Here is a 16,242-nt window from a genome sequence, read left to right on the forward strand (position 1 = left end):
ATTTTACTGGTGGCTCACTAATAAAAATATGAAGCCGACTTTCGAAGATCTCTTTCCTTTTTCCTTAAGCGTGTTTTTAGGCGTTTTAGGGCACTGCCCACTCAGCTGAGATTGAGAAAAAATACTCAGCAATGACGGACTCGATTTATTCGACGTGGACGTTTTAGTATATATAAGAAAGTCTGGGTTTAACGACCCGTCGACATCGCGCGTAAGAGAGGAAAACACATGTAAAACGCTGGAAATGCATCTTCACTTCGACTCGGACATTTAAAACAATCACTGCATTCTCAGTTCCGAAATTCGTTGTCAGTCTATCTTGCCATTGGTGTCGATTTCCCTATTTCGCTGGAGTAGTATGTCGTTCGTCGCCAATTCATAGCACTCATGTCGCCGTTTCAAGGCCATGTGGCTTGTCGGAATTTACACCTAACAGGGCCTCTTAAACAGCACAGCGGAAATGAAAGGAGATGGTCCGACGGTTTCGTTTCCGAAACCGCAATGATAGGTTAATTTCTGCGGTTATTAAAAGCATCCAGCTGACCCGGACTCCGCTGATTCTAATTTATAACTCTGCGAATCCGAACAAAACCAACACTTTTCTTAAAATAACACCCTCTCTAGAGTGTAGTGTTTTGCTTTTCTTTTTTTTCTGGAGAAATATAAAATAAAAATTAGTTATTTTTGACACATACACAACTTGCGTTCAAATAAACCGGCCACTTATTTGCATCCCATGGAATAAGAACTATTGTTATATACCTCGTTATTCAAAGCACACCGACACATGTAAGTTGAGCACGCGAAATCAGCGGACTCTCGATGAGCTTACGCCAAAACGAGGCTATGGGGTCTATCTCGCTATGAAGTACAAGGAAACAGAGAGGGATATTAGAAGGTAGTTTGACGTGTAGGTAATATTTTATCAACTTTTGAGTGTCGTTATCCAGGGTGAAGCATTGCATAGCTTTTGGGTGTCAAAATCGAAGTTCCAAAGTGGAATACAAAGACTTATCATGGCATTTGCTCCCGCTGTCAAACAAGAATTTGCTGGCACAATGGCTCGTGAAACTGCGTCGAGAGAACACTCCGGAAAACAAAAACTCTTATGTCTGTAGTTAGCATTTTGATGCCAATTTCTTCTTAAAACCAATGGGAGGACAAAGAATTCGTTTGAAGCCAGATTCCGTACCGACAAAGTTCAACTTGAAGAAGAAAGAAGTGCCAGGAAGGGGCTGGAATTATTAATCGAGAAGAAAGCCTTCAGCATCGAAACTGTAAAGGATAATGATAAATTATTAAGATTTTACACTGGATTTGAGAACTATGAGGTGTTTTCAATAGTTCTTGACTTTCTGGGGAGGGAAACAACGGCTCACTTGGACTACCAAAACACAGAAAATTTAGGCGAAATTAAGCACAAATATAAACCTGGGCCTAGTAAGGCTTTGACTGTCGAGAATGAATTTTTCCTGGTGCTTTGTCGTTTAAAAGTTGGCTTACTAGAAGAAGACTTATCAGCTAGATTTGGAGTGAGCCAAAGTGTAGTATCCCAAATTGTTAATACCTGGATCAAGTTTATTTTCTTTAGATTCAAAGAACTTTATGTATTTCCTTCCAGAGAGATTGTTCAATTACACCTGCCTGAATGTTTTTGCAAAAAGCATTCGACAACTACTCTAACTTGTAATTGATGCTACAGAGATATACATCGAAAAGCCAAACTGCCCAGAGGCTCAACAAGTAACATTTTCTTCATACAAAAATAGCAACACCCTGAAAGCCTTGGTTGGTATTGTACCAAAAGGAGGGATTTCATTTGTTTCAACCCTGTATGGTGGCAGCATTTCTGACAAGGAAATAACCCACAAGTAAGGTCTTACAGAGAAACTACAGTATGGGGATGTTATAATGGCTGATAGAGGTTTTAATATTCAAGAGATGCTTGCATGTAAAGGAGTAAAAGTAAATGTTCCTGCATTCATGAATGAATCTGGCCAATTTAATGAAAGTGAATTACTGGAAACAAGAAGGATTGCATCTCTACTGAAGAATCCATGATGAAAGAGCCATGGAAAGAATAAAAACTACCACATTTTAGACTTTGTCCCAATAACCTTGTGCGGGAGTGGTGTAATTGATATATTTTTTGTCTGTGCAATGCTATCAAACTTCCTTCCTCCACTAGTGGATGGTCAGCAATAACAATGATCTTTCTTACAAATGTTGCCTTCATGTCATCTATTAGACGGTGAAAACAGACTGTACAGTCATGTAATGTTCAAGTGAATATTCTATCAATTTGTCATAAAAATATTACAAAACTCAATGTACATGTGTTGTAACTCAATGTTCCTGTTTCTAATCAGTGAGTAAATAGCACATGTTCCTGTCTCTAATCAGCAAGTAATTAGGACATGCTTACAACTGAAATGTTGCATTTGTGTATACTTACAGTATTTCTAAAGAAGAAATAAAGTCTACAATTGTGATTTCAGTCATTTCATTGGGTTAATTTACTCAATCTAGTGAGTCCATAAAATGCTATTTCCAAAGAAATGTCATAAAACTTTTCCAGTTTTGGGAGAAAGGAATGGAATGTCAGAAGGAATGTCAGAAAGGAATTTGTTGTTCTTCTTCACATGTAAAATAATTAAATCAACAGTGTCTGAGAGTACCAGATCAGTCCAGGTTGATTTAGTGCACAGCATCAGCTGCTGGACTTGGTAATAGAATTTATGATTCTTTTTGACCACCAACCCATGAGAAATGTCTCTGCATATATTACGTTTGCACACTGCCTCCTTTAGAGATAGGCCATCTGTGAAGATTCGCTTTATCTCCACTAGTCCTCCATCTACCTCCCCATCTGGAGAGGTCCCAAGGAAAGGATAACTCTGAGATATAACAAAACCTGTTTCACTGACTTTGCAATCCAATTTGTTTTCATATAGCCATATGATCTTTTCATCTTTCATTCCCTATTTCATGTTATTACTTTGGTACTGATTGTTATAGTGTAAGATTTCCTTCATAGCTTTTGTGGGGCTAGTAGAAGGCTTTATTAATGCTCGCTTGCTCTGAGAGGCTGTAATACGAACACGTCTGTGTTCAAACCATGCCTGACAATTACTTTGAGCTTTTGTGGCAAGTGCAATGTTCTGTCTCTCTTGATCACTGACCATGAGATTTCTCGTAATTCTTTTTGCCCGGTCAAAACTCCCTGTGATTGAAACAGGGTGCTCTTTAATTGGAGAAATAATTGCATTTTTATTTCGGTCAAGTTTCTCATCTGATAGTAGACAAAAGACACCACAATTTGGTTTCACTCTTTTGATTTTAGCAAGCAGTTCTCTGTTGACCTTTTTCGAATCATTGTTCCTTTCAGATGGACGTCTTGGATCAGTCAAGGGCTTGATATTGCTCCTTTCTTCTCTTCTATAACTCTTTTTTGAGAAATCAATTTCGTAAACTGACTGAGAGCCAAGCTTCCTCTTTCTCGGCTGGTTCCAAGTTTGCAGTCTTGAGGTACATGTTTCAAATTCCCGTGCACACTTAAGTCTCACAAATTCTTCAAGTGCTTAACAAAGAGCTGCTATATGTTTACAAGAGCCACGTGGACCTTTACCAGCTGGGCAAGCACAGCTAGCAAATGTAATTTCACCTTCATGTTCACCATTATCACACAGTGAGAGTTTTACGTTATACGTTAAGTTTTTCCTCATTTCAGGTAAGCAATCACATCGAAAATGTATCTTCTCATCTTCGTCCCGAGCGATTTCCAGTTTTTGGATGTGACCATGTCGAAACAAACCGAAAGCTTTGCTGCTGACATTCTTGTAATCTTTGTTGGATTCATTGTCTTTAGCTTTTCTTTCAATAAAGTAAGACACGATATTTTGAATATTAAATGTTGGGACATCGTCCTTCGGGTCAACCAGTGAAATCCACTGTGCAGATTCAGGGAAATTACAATTGACGGTTGCCGTTTGGTCCACTGGTTTACTTGCTGCCAAGTGTTGCCACTTCTCCGTAAAATTATTCTCCCAACTATTTTTCATATAACTGATGACCCTGCGGCAAGTAAAACAAGTCGATATGAAACTTATGCTTCCAAATTCCCTTTAAGCAATGGCAATAATTATATGTGACAAAAATAATGCAATCTTTATACCTTTGAGATAACTCAGCCTTCGTAGCTTCGGACCGCGCACTACCATCCTTCGCCGTCCCTTTGCGGAATGACAACCACTCTTTTAGTCTTTCTTTAGTAAGATCACGTGGGCAATTACCACTAAGTAACTGTACCTTCTCCTCAGCGGAAAAGAAGGCCGCTTCTGGAAGATGTTTGGCAGAGTGCATAAGTTTTGCTATCACTTTCTCACACAAGTGCAACCAAGTCTGATCAATGTTGACCCGACAGCCTCGTTTTGATGTTTGTTCGCAGAAAGACCGCTGGATCTTTTGGGTGGCGTACTCAACTTCGATAAGAGCTATTACTAGGTTACGGAAACCTGAACAATAGCACGCCCAAAATGTCTGTGAGATAATGTTGCTGCGGTTTAACGGAATTACGTTCCGTAAATCCTCGAATTAGCGCCCCCCCCCCCCCCCTCGAATAAGCGCCCCCTTCGAATAAGCGCCCCTCCTATCGGCCGAAATTTGAAATAGCGTCCCCTCCCCTCTCCCCCCCCCCCCCCCATTTTGTGGACGAGTAATGAGACAACAAAGGATGTATAGTTTTCGTCATGTAGTATTAGATTTGTACATTGTTTCAGTTTGTGAGCACGTTTAGGGAACACGTTGAACACGTTAAGTACTAACGGTGCTGCGATTTAACTATTAGGATCAGCTTTTCATGTCAATAAACAGCTTATGTTGGTGTTTACACGCAGATGATGTATTAAAAAGATGATCATGTCAGGCCACGATTTGGGAAAAATTAAACAAGCGCCGCCCTTGAATAAGCGCCTCCCGTACGCGTCTTCTCCTAAATTTGAAATAAGCGCCCCGGGCGCTAATTCGAAGATTTACGGTATTGTAAACCGCCAAAAGGGCAAAGAACGATTAGAGCTGTAGCTTCGAGGAAGGAGGTCTGCTCTATTTTGGTTGTTACGATGGGAGCTATGCAGAGGTACTGCCGAGTTTAGGAGACAAAACATCTGTGTACAAGTTAGTGGAATGAATCACGCTCGATCTCCTGAAACCTGTTATTGACATTATCAGTGAGATAAAGCATGGCGTTTCATACGCGGCGAACGGCAAAGGTGAAACTTTTGCTGTCTGTCTTGGCTGTTGTGATCTAGAGTGAAAACATTTGTATTTGAAGTAAATATTAGGAGTCGTTTTGCTATTTTTATGTGTTATATTTAAAGAAAAGAACACGAGATCTGCAAAATCAAAGAGGTAATTGATTTACCGTTTGCCGTAAACGTCGAATTGTAGTTACCTGGGACCGCGGTGTGGTCTTCTAAAAGAGTTTCAACGGTCAATATTGTCGAAAAGCATAATATATTAATCAGTCTTTCTGCTACGTGTATTGGCCATTTTAACAGTACTACTCGATATATTTTAAGTAATCACTGCGCTGTAGATCAATTTTTTAAAAAACTATAATACTTAAGTACTGCTTCTAGTCTCCTTCGCAGCCCTAAACGGCTCCGAAGGTGACTATACCGCCTCTTGAGCTCTGGCCAAAAGGTCGTTCAAAGGAAGTGGCACCCGGGAAGTGGTATCTTCCAGTTCGATTTTTTTTGTTAGCGATTTTGAACTTTTTCCAACAGAACTAGTCTTTTTAGTCTAGAAGTCTCGAAGTCTCGAAGGAGATGGCTTTACCTCACTTTGAAATGGCAACTTAAATATTTCGATGGTGAATAGATCATTAGATTAATTGCTACTTGAACCAAAATAATGCTCAAGATCTAGAGAACCACAGTAAGTGTATGTATAACCATCGGTGTTGATGTATTTTGTTTCTTTAATTTCCAGGTCCATGCATGTCTCGTTCAAAGAGAGAAGAGTACTATTGTTCTATACTATTTAATTTTTCAGTAATTTTCAAGCTGTATTTAGATTTTATATTTCCCAAGATTTACTTGAGCAATGGATTATCAGATGGGGAAATGCTTGTTTATGTGTATCACAAGGTACATGGAAATTCCCATGTACCTTGCCATAAGTGTCGTTGCAAGGTACATGGAAATTTCCATGTACCTTGTCAGATGTTTCGTTCGTAGAAGAAAAAAATTGACAGAGATTACCTCAATTACCGATAAATTTGCCAATCGTTTTTAAAATTGGCAAACTTAACAAAATTCGCGTTCTTTCATGCCAACAGAAAGCTGCCTCTTACATTCTTTAGACCAAAAATAAACATTTAGGTTTACTTTTCACCATATTTGTTACCTTCCTTGCAGAAAACTCCTCTTTTAAGCTGATTCTTGCATTTAGATCTTGGCAAAAATCTTAACTTTTCGGGACATTTTTACCATAGCTGTCTTCAAAGCTCCGGTCCTGGTAAAGTCTTCAGTTGTTTACCCATTTCTTACCAGCTGACATTTTCGATACTCGTGGCAAATTTAAGCACTTGATGCGAAATTGTGCCAAAATGTTGACCACTCTGGCAAAATAATAGCCAAAAAGGGCATTTAATGCCAGATTTGTTAATTTCATCTGGAAAAAATGAAGCCGATTTCCTTTATATGTTCCAGAAATTGCGTTAATATATTCCGTTTGTTTTTAGAACGTGTTTCACTTCATTGATTTGCACAACATCGGCTAAATGTTGGATTGGAACACGTACTTACTTTTGATTGTAATAGAGTTCGTTCGCTGTTCTTCATAAAAGTTTAGACAGGCTTTTGTCATTTATGTAATATTTCCTGCGTTAGTTAAACTTTAGAATCCAGATCACTAAGCAGAATTTGAATTTTTCGAACAGAACACAATATTTTTTTTTGTCAAATCCACTTTTTCATGTTTGAACATGCATATAATAATAATTGTTGTTTCAGATCCGCCGGAACCTCCCACGCCTTCAGATGGCAGCATCGGAACAACAGAAGTCTCTGTTGCCTTTAACACTAAGCAAGAGTTGAGTAACGGTGATCCTGTCAGGTCAGTGTAGTAAAATTTTGTCTTCACTTGGTTCTCTGCTCTTCCGATTATGCCAAGTAGCATTGAGTTTGTAGGCGATTTTATTGGTTACTTTGCATCGACAGAGATGAATGGACCAATTTCGATATATTAAAATTCAGCCTAAAACAATAGACCTCAGTACGAGGCTCTGGGGAATAACTACAGAGTTTGTGGGGTTTATTCCCCAGAGCCTCATGCTGAAGTCTATTGTGTTAGGCTGAATTTTAATGTATCGAAATTGGTCTATTGAACTTTGCATTCCTTTGTAGTTGACAAGTACATGTATGCATGCATGCATGCATACATACATACAAACAAACAAACAAACATACATACATACATACATACATAAACTTTATATGAGTGTCGGAGTATTTAGCTAAAGATAACTAATTGGAGACACTAACATAAATACAAATATAAAATATAAAATACTAATATTATATAAAATATATAGGTAGTTAATAATTAAGAGTATGTTTTATAGGTCTAATTAGTTAAAAAATAAGTTCAAGATTACTTAAATTGGTTGTATTATTATTATGTTGAGCAAGCACAGCAGCTGCATCTTCCGTCCAACACATCTGTTAGGTTCATGGCCCGAACTGCTCTTTTAAATTCACGAAGGCTTGTTTTGTTGAAGATGAAGCCCAAAGGGCGGTTACTGGGAGGGAGGCTGTTAGGATCAGTTGCACGTAAAGAAGATCGAAAAGTAGGACAACCAAGGCCTAGCATAGACTCGAAAATTCGGTTTAGCGGAGGTGGGTGGATTTGAAATCAGTAGGTCTTTGTTTCAAATCCTCCCTCCTCTGACCAGATGGCTCTATGCCTAGTAGTCCCGTGTTCAGCTCCACATTTATGCTATGTAAAATAGCTTACTGGTCAGCTTCCCACAAGCTTCGTCATTTTCAATGTACAATATTTGTTTATTTACAGTGGCCTAAACTTTTAACGAAACAGCGCTTAAATACTATGAAACTTAAAATAAATATATTTTTTCCTTGAATTATTTTCATTTTGCGAGACGCCTGAAACGTCAGTTGTTATTTCACTCGTCATCATTTCAATGCCCACCTATTCCTACACGAATTTTCGTATTATAATGGATTATTAGGGATAATTTGTCTTAAGGTGAAAAGTTCCTTCCTCCGTCCTCCTATTCCTACACGAATTTTCTTATTATAATGAATTATATGGGGTAATTTGTCTCAAGGTATAAAAAGTTCCTTCCTCCGTCTTCCTATTCCTACACGAATTTTCTTATTATAATGAATTATATGGGGTAATTTGTCTCAAGGTATAAAAAGTTCCTTCCTCCGTCCTCCTATTCCTACACGAATTTTCTTATTATAATGAATTATATGGGGTAATTTGTCTCAAGGTATAAAAAGTTCCTTCCTCCGTCTTCCTATTCCTACACGAATTTTCATATTATAATGGTTAATAAGGGGTAATTTCTCTTAAGGTATTAAAAGTTCCATCCTCCGTCTGCATCCTACATCCGTTTCCCCTTATTATAGAGTCCACATGGAAGCTACAACCAGTTGCAAAAGTAGTTGAGACATCCTACATAAACGAGAGTAATCTTTCCCCTCTCTCCCTCTTTCCAATGTTACTAGCTAAGCATTATGACGTACAAAACTTAGATGAACAACATTGAAACGGGAAGAGAGGGGCTAATTGTTCTTCCGTGAAAAATTTGCTATTTGCGATCCTTTTAAGAAAGTAAAGCCATTTTCTGCACAAAGTGTATCAAAATTTTTGCAACTGGTTGTAGTTCCGTTGTTTTCTGAAGGAAAAAAAAAACTGAAAACGTTATTTTTTTCTAATTCGTTGTTATCCTTGTTCAGTTATTATCGAATGATTGTCGTACCTTTAACGGAAGGACAAGATCCAGGCAAATCATCAGACGAGAAATATGTCACAGTCACTCGAACTTACGACAACCAAGAGGACGGAGAACCTTATATCACAGCTGAGTTTGCCAATGATAAGCAAAGGACAGAGTTTCCTGTTGGGGATGGGAAGTACTACTCAAGAGATGGTGTAACTGAAGCCAGAAGAAAGCGCAGAGCCACAAGTGAGTTGACTGTCAGATGTATCTTACATATAACATTAGGTCTCTTACTGAGCAAACATTTTATTTATTGTTGTCGCGAGGGGCAAAGGAAAATTACACTTTTCAGATTGATGCAATGTAAATACTCTCCGATAGCAATGAGCGACGTAACCCTACAAACTAAAGGCTTGTTTCCTTATGATCTCTGCGATCGTTGCGACCGCTAAAAAGTTAAGTAATCCTTACCACTACCGGAGCACTACTGGAGCCCTACCGGTTTCCATATGATGGCAACGGTCGCTGCGATCACTGGAGATTGGTTTCCATTTGATCGCAACAATCACTTTATTTTTTGCAGTGATCGAAGCGATCGTAGTGGTCATATATGGAAACCAGTCTTAACAAAAAAATTGGCAACTTTAAAGGATTCCATGAAAACTACCATACTTAGTACGGTCTTAGCTTTGTATGAAGGACGACAAGGTTTTGCAGCACATGAATCATACAGTAATTTGCATAACATGGTAAAAAAATTTGTATGATGCATTAGCAATGAGCTGCTGAATCTTTTGTTTTGCCTTTATACAAATTTATTATATCTTTTAGTTAGTACGCGCGCTGTGATTGGTCAATTTAGCGGGACGTACTTTCCTGTACGGCCCGCTAAAATTTAAAGTTGGTTCTGTTGCCAAACTGTTTCGTGATTTATCGTCAAGTGTTCTTGACTTTTATAGCAAGTGAAAGGTTAAATCTTTCTTATACTCTAAATTATGTAATAAAGCGTGCTAACGACTTAAAAACAATTTCAAACTGACTCGTTTTGCTTTCGAAATGCGTCAGAAATTTGAAACCTTTCCGAGTCCGCGTGAATAGAAATCGTTTCCAAACCCGTCAGGCACACAGTAGAGATATAATAAATATCTTATTAGCCTCGTCTTCTCTGTCCGTACTGTAAGTTACGGATTCGCGTTTTTTCCCCTTCGATTTATGACCCGCGCGCTTCGCGCTTGGGCCAATAATCGAAGGGGAAAAAAACTTGTTCCGTAATTTACAGTACGGAACTCGAACTCGGTTGGTAAGAGGTATGTATTTTTGCTCAGCAAAACTTAGTGACCTTAGTGGCTGCCAAGTCCTGCCTGAAAACCTCGTGTAAAGTCGCCTACTACTCTGTTTAGGTGCAAAACTGACATCCATGCCGAACGATTGCAATATTTTTGTGTTGAAATGTTACTTGCGTTTGGCTGGGCCTTTACAATGCCAGTAGATAAGCCAAGTTTTACATCGGTTGCCCTATACATGTTATTTTTTCCTTCATTTCTACTGAAAAAATGACGCCATTTTCTGAGTGTAGGTAGGACATTGAATTTGACTCCTTCACGTCTTCCTTCGCTCCCTGTGCCATTTTGGATGACAGTACTTGGCGGAACTCAAAATAACCTCTGTGTCAGACATCCACAGTTCTTATTATTGAACAATGATTGTGAAAATATGACTTTCTATATTAAAATTAAACTTTTTTCAAAAAAAAAAAAATGTCCATATGTGGTAATGAAAAAAGAAAGATATCGCCCATTGACTAAGGGATTACATCAGTGGTCTCAACACTCCTTCATAATTCACTTTCTGTGTTCGGTAGCTCACAGCTACTTTGATTTGTTTTAATGGCTGCGCTAACACACACATAAGTAGCTAAATCTGTTCCTGTCTATTTTCATTCTTTTAGCTCCCACCAAGTATCTTAATGGAAAGCTGAAGGATGCCACAAAGTACGCTGTCTTTCAGCGGTCTTTTTCGGCGGATGGTGATTATGAAGACGAGGGATTTGTCGAATTCAAGACCGCTAGGGACAACACGGGTCTAATCGTGGGAATAGTTGTATCGCTTGTTGTTGTAGTAGTGGTAATTGCAGTTGGCATTTTCATCTATCGTCGACGACAAAACAGTGCTCGAGACGAAGAAGATGGAGAAATGCCTCTGAAGCCTCGTAAAAGGACTCTGACAAACAGAATCCGAGGACGAGGTTCAGGCGCTTTCGGTAAGTCACGTTTACAGTATCCTTGTCACGCTCCATCGTGACAATGTGTTTAACATGCGTTTCGTAGTGTAGGCTCACTTTTGGGTCACACGCTCCTTTTTGCTTTGAGAACACGAATTGAGAAATTGTCTTTATTTCCCAATATCCAGACAACCCCAACCACAACCCTGGAGAAGCGATACCTGTGGAGGAATTTGAGGAGCACGTGCGACGCCTACACGCCAACGGCGATCTTTTGTTCTCTCAAGAGTACAGCGCCCTCCGTCCTTCAGCAGAATTCACTTGGAATGCTACCTTAGCTCAGGAGAACAGATACAAGAACCGCTACAATAATATTGTTGCGTATGACCATAGCCGTGTGCATCTCACGCCGGTAACAGGTGTGCCAGGCTCCGATTATATCAACGCCAACTATCTTGATGGTTATCAGAAAAAAAAGGCGTACATCGCCACTCAGGGACCCCTCCCTGAGACCACAGATGACTTCTGGAGAATGGTCTGGGAACAAGGGACTAAGACTATTGTCATGGTTCGTATTTATGGACTCTTCAGTGCGCCTTAACGTATTAAACAGAAGCGGATATCTAATAAAAACAGACTATGATCGATTTGCTATTAAGGAATGTTCAGCACTTAAACTTTAAGTTGAGGTTATATTTAAGCAATAGAACACTTTTTCTCATCTAAACACGAGGAAGGTTGGGAGAATTCGAGACAGTTTTCGGGTATGCATAACGTTCGAGAATTCTTCCAGTCCCCCCGAGTGTTTAGACGAGGCTGTGTCAACATGGAAAAATTATAAAATAATTCTCAAAAATACGCACGAATCTAAAACGTCACAACCGTGTTTACATACTCTCATCTAAACACACCTATCGACCAATGAGAGCGCGCGTAGTAGCTCAGTTATTTTATAATATAACATTAGATATTTTCTGTCCTGTGACCGGGCTATTAGCCAGGACGGAGAGGTGGATTCTATATGGTAACAGTGGGTAAGTTCATCATGAATACGTTGCAGAGGCTGGAATCGTGTTTTGGTACCACTTAGGCCGGGTGTATTTCCGGTGGGTGGGTAAATTTTTACGTTTTCGTCATATTATTTCAAATCTTAGGGTACGTTTTCAAAGAGTTAAGTTGTATCTAAGACTAAAAGTAGTTATGAAGAAATCATTTCTATCTGTTGTTTATCATCACCATTGTCATCATTATCATCGTCTACTTTTCCCATTTATTACTCGTCTATAAAGGAGTGTTAGTATTGGCACGTTAAATGGTAAAAATAAGTCATGCCCAAGGAGATATGTTCGTGCACCCTAAAGGGCTGTTTTACCTAATGTCATATTTCAAAATTTCTGTTCCAGATTTTGGAGTTTATATTTTTTATTTTCAACTGCATGAAGCCGTTCTCTTTTTTCAGATATCTATCTTGCGCTACTTTTACTTTCCGCTAATCACATACGTTTTTTTCTGCTCATTATTGTCTCCTTTCCGTTGTCTGTACAGTGATTGCTTGTTAAATCTCAAATCCTGTCTGTTCATCCAGGTAACAAACTTGGAAGAGCGAGGTCGTGTTAAGTGCTATCAGTACTGGCCGTCTGAAGGCGGAGAGGCTTATGGGGACATTCAAGTATCGCTAATGCAGACTGTTGAGCTCAGTGATTTTACTATCCGCACACTGTGTTTGAAGAAATCCAATAGCAGAACTGAGCGGACGGTGAATCAGTATCATTACACGATATGGCCTGACCACGGTGTTCCTACTTGCGCTACTTCAGTGCTTACGTTTGTTAGGAAAGCTTCTGGTGCTAATCCACCTGATGCGGGTCCTATGGTAAGTTACCGTCAAACCTTATAAGGACGATACTAACAGGCTAAAACTGAGCGCAGAGAATGCGTCCCCTCCTTACAGTTTTGAGTGAAAAATGAGACTGATCGCAGTCTTCTTAGGTAGTCGCTCTCTGACCTTCAATGATACAATCTCAAAGTCTAGATAACTCCAAAGTTTTTGTTACTGGTGTAGACGTTCTTTGTTACCCCATATTGCTTTTTCGGTAGCTTACTGGGAAATCATAGCCTGCCCTGTCGTTTGCAATGGGTATTTAAAATATTTTGACTGCTTCTAATATAACGTTAATTAAGTTGTCAAACAACTGAGAAGAAGTCAAACTCGTTGCTAATGGCTCACGTGGTTCTTTCAGGTTGTTCACTGCAGTGCCGGTGTAGGGAGGACTGGTACGTTCATCGTGGTAGATTCCATGCTGCAGCGCATAGCTGCTGAGAAAACAGTGGACGTGTTTGGATTTGTTATGTCGTTACGACGTGACAGAAACATCATGGTCCAAGTAGAAGAACAGTACATTTTTATTCATGACGTTGTGCTGGAGGCCATCCATGCCGGATACACTGAGATACGAGCAAATGATCTTAGAGCCCACATTAAAGACCTCATGCAAGTCAATCCAGCTAGCGGTGAGTATTTCTCTCTGTCTAGTGCCAACTGCGCGATCTCACGATCTTGTTATAACAGGCAGTATGTGGCACTTTACAACGCCGTTGCGAACGGTACTAGTTGCAACGTAGATGATAGTAAACAACTCATCGCTAACTTTCCGAGAAGTAACATGCATCTGGTGTTAATTACTTCTTTTTATCGCTAGACGAGTTGCGGATGGGGGTGTTACAGGCACTTTTACCGCTCTTGTTATCATTGTGATATCACAGTTCAGATAACTGTGTGCGGCGGGCTCTCTTAGGTCGTCCATATTCCTTTATAGCGTTTCGTGCGTAATCGCTAAACGATGGATTTACAAGGTACATCTGCCAAAGACTAGAAAGTCGTGAGACCCGTGGCGTGAAGTAAGCTATAATTGGAGGTAAATTTTTCTTAATCGATGCACAAACATTCCCAAGTAGAAAGTCTACGTCCGGCCAGGTGGTGCGTTCCACTGGAGCTTATCTCAGTTTCCGTGGCATTAAGCTCTAGGAGTATTTCTACTCGCCCCTGGATGGGATGCTAGACAATCACAGGGTTAGTCTCTGCAAAAACTTCGCAGGTAGCCATTCATACACCTGGGTGGGGAAAGTGTGTTGTCCAAGCCGGAACACAACACACTGACTCCAGAGTCCATCCATTAGGCCACCGTGCCTCCCAACTAGCACTGTTATTGTTTATTATATGGCTAGCTCCGTGAGGGGGCAAGATGAATCAAATCCTGCGCTGTGGTTGGCTACCCGAGCGGGAAGATGGAGCTATCTTGCCTGCTCGGGACTACCCGCCGTGTCCCGCAAGAAAAATTTATTCGAAAGCCATATAATAAATTCTTTATTGACTAAGCTTGTTCGGTCAAGATGGCTGGATGTTGGCCTCGTTTTTTTGCGAGTTTATGGACCTCGACTCCGTCTCGGCCCATAAACACCCAAAAAAAAAGAACTTGGCCAATATCCAGCCATCTTGACCTCACACTTGGTCAATAACCCATACTTAGTATAAATCTACTAGCTATCTATCACGAATGTCGTTTTCTTATTGGCTACGCTACTCTCTATCTACAACAGAATGGATAGTGTGCGCTCGTTAACAAACTGACGGCCGCTTCTTTGCTTCTCAAAGTGTCTGTGAAGAGGATTTAGATTAAAGTTTTAAACCGCTAGTGGATTTATACTAAAGCAATTATATTATTCGCTCTCGATTTCTGTGCGTGGGTGCAGCCAGAGTCAACTACCAGGCGATAAAAATCGAGAGCGAGTAATGTAATTGTTAAGTAGACACCAGTAGGGAGACTTTATTACCTGGCATCAATGTATATGGTCTGCATTTTTTAGGTCAGACAGAAATGGATGAGGAGTTTGTCCGTTTAGGACGCGGCGGTAATGCTACTCAAGTCAAGTCCCAGAGTGCCAACATGGTCTACAACAAGACAAAGAATCGCTATGCAAACGTTTTGCCGTATGATGACTCGCGTGTCAAACTGAGCGTAATCACTGGTATTGAAGGCTCGGACTACATCAACGCTAGCTTTATCGACGGCTACATGATGAGGGGGGCCTTTGTTGCAACCCAGGCTCCCATACCAGACACCATTCCCGACTTTTGGCGTATGATCTGGGAACAAGAGTCTTCCACCATAGTTATGCTCTCCAAAGAGACCGAAAGTGGCAAGGTACACCTAATTTCCGATAATTTCTAGTCCGTCGTGTCTGGTTTAGTAGCAATCTTAATATACTCCAGTAGTTAGCTTAGGAACAAGCTCCTCGCCTACTCGCAGGGGCGGATCTAGGGGAAGGTTGCAGGGGGTGCGCCCCCTCCCCCCTTCTGAGATGAAGCCTTCATCTTCGTATTCGGGTTTAAAATTTGTTTACCTCTAGCTCACCAGTCAGTTACGCCATTACTTGGTGGTGCACCCCTTCTAAGAAAAATCCTGGATCCACCCCTGCTTAGGGGATAGAAAGGGAAAGGGGACAAGGCCTTCTCCCTCTGTTCTGTGCATACCCCGGGTGTACAAGATATTTGCAGACTATCTTGTGGTTCAAGAAATAGAGGGGTCGAAAGCGGAGCATTTAATTTACTTATTTCCTGAGAGCTGTATTACACCTACAACTTAGTAATTGTTTGTTTAGTGTTTTTGGCTAATAATATAGATACAGCGATATATTACAGCGTTAAAGGAAATAATCTTTCGGTTATTTATGACCAGGGACACTTAAAAGAGAAGGTCACTCCAGAAACCGTGTATTTTTTTCCATCACCAATAAAAAGTTCACATTGAGTTGAGTTACTCACCGTTGTTTTAGCTTCTGAAGTGGATGCGATCCCAATGAAAAAGAAGTGAAAAGCTCGACACCGGGAGCCGCCATTTTGAAAGGATCTTGCAGGCCAGGCCGCATATCCGTGACGTCACTCTGTGCGAATTGGCGCGAAGCTCAAAGGCTGAAGCTCTTCCTTTCTGTTCTAAATTCTTTTATTCAGTTGTGAGCTAAAATGTTCGGCCCCAGGCTGTAAAACCCGAAC

At 40.2% G+C, this 16,242-nt stretch overlaps 1 protein-coding gene and 2 pseudogenes across 2 annotated transcripts in view; 2 read left to right on the forward strand and 1 right to left on the reverse strand.

The window, feature by feature from the left end:
• The window catches only part of LOC110046812 (uncharacterized), a 134,781-nt gene that overhangs the window by 111,268 nt on the left and 7,271 nt on the right, over positions 1 to 16,242 (forward strand). For both annotated transcript variants that reach the window (XM_089287517.1, XM_089287518.1), the window contains 7 exons: positions 7,014 to 7,116; positions 8,988 to 9,217; positions 10,920 to 11,231; positions 11,381 to 11,760; positions 12,778 to 13,065; positions 13,433 to 13,703; positions 15,057 to 15,394. In XM_089287517.1, coding sequence (XP_089143643.1) covers positions 7,014 to 7,116; positions 8,988 to 9,217; positions 10,920 to 11,231; positions 11,381 to 11,760; positions 12,778 to 13,065; positions 13,433 to 13,703; positions 15,057 to 15,394 — 1,922 coding nt within the window. The remainder of the gene's footprint in view (positions 1 to 7,013; positions 7,117 to 8,987; positions 9,218 to 10,919; positions 11,232 to 11,380; positions 11,761 to 12,777; positions 13,066 to 13,432; positions 13,704 to 15,056; positions 15,395 to 16,242) is intronic.
• On the forward strand, positions 1,137 to 2,501 carry LOC149114091 (uncharacterized; annotated as a pseudogene).
• LOC110046816 (uncharacterized) lies at positions 2,504 to 4,397 on the reverse strand (annotated as a pseudogene).

The sequence above is a fragment of the Orbicella faveolata genome, unplaced genomic scaffold, assembly GCF_042242905.1.
Source record: "Orbicella faveolata isolate gen_17 unplaced genomic scaffold, um_ofav_v1 contig_14, whole genome shotgun sequence".
Classification (NCBI taxonomy): Eukaryota; Metazoa; Cnidaria; class Anthozoa; order Scleractinia; family Merulinidae; genus Orbicella; species Orbicella faveolata.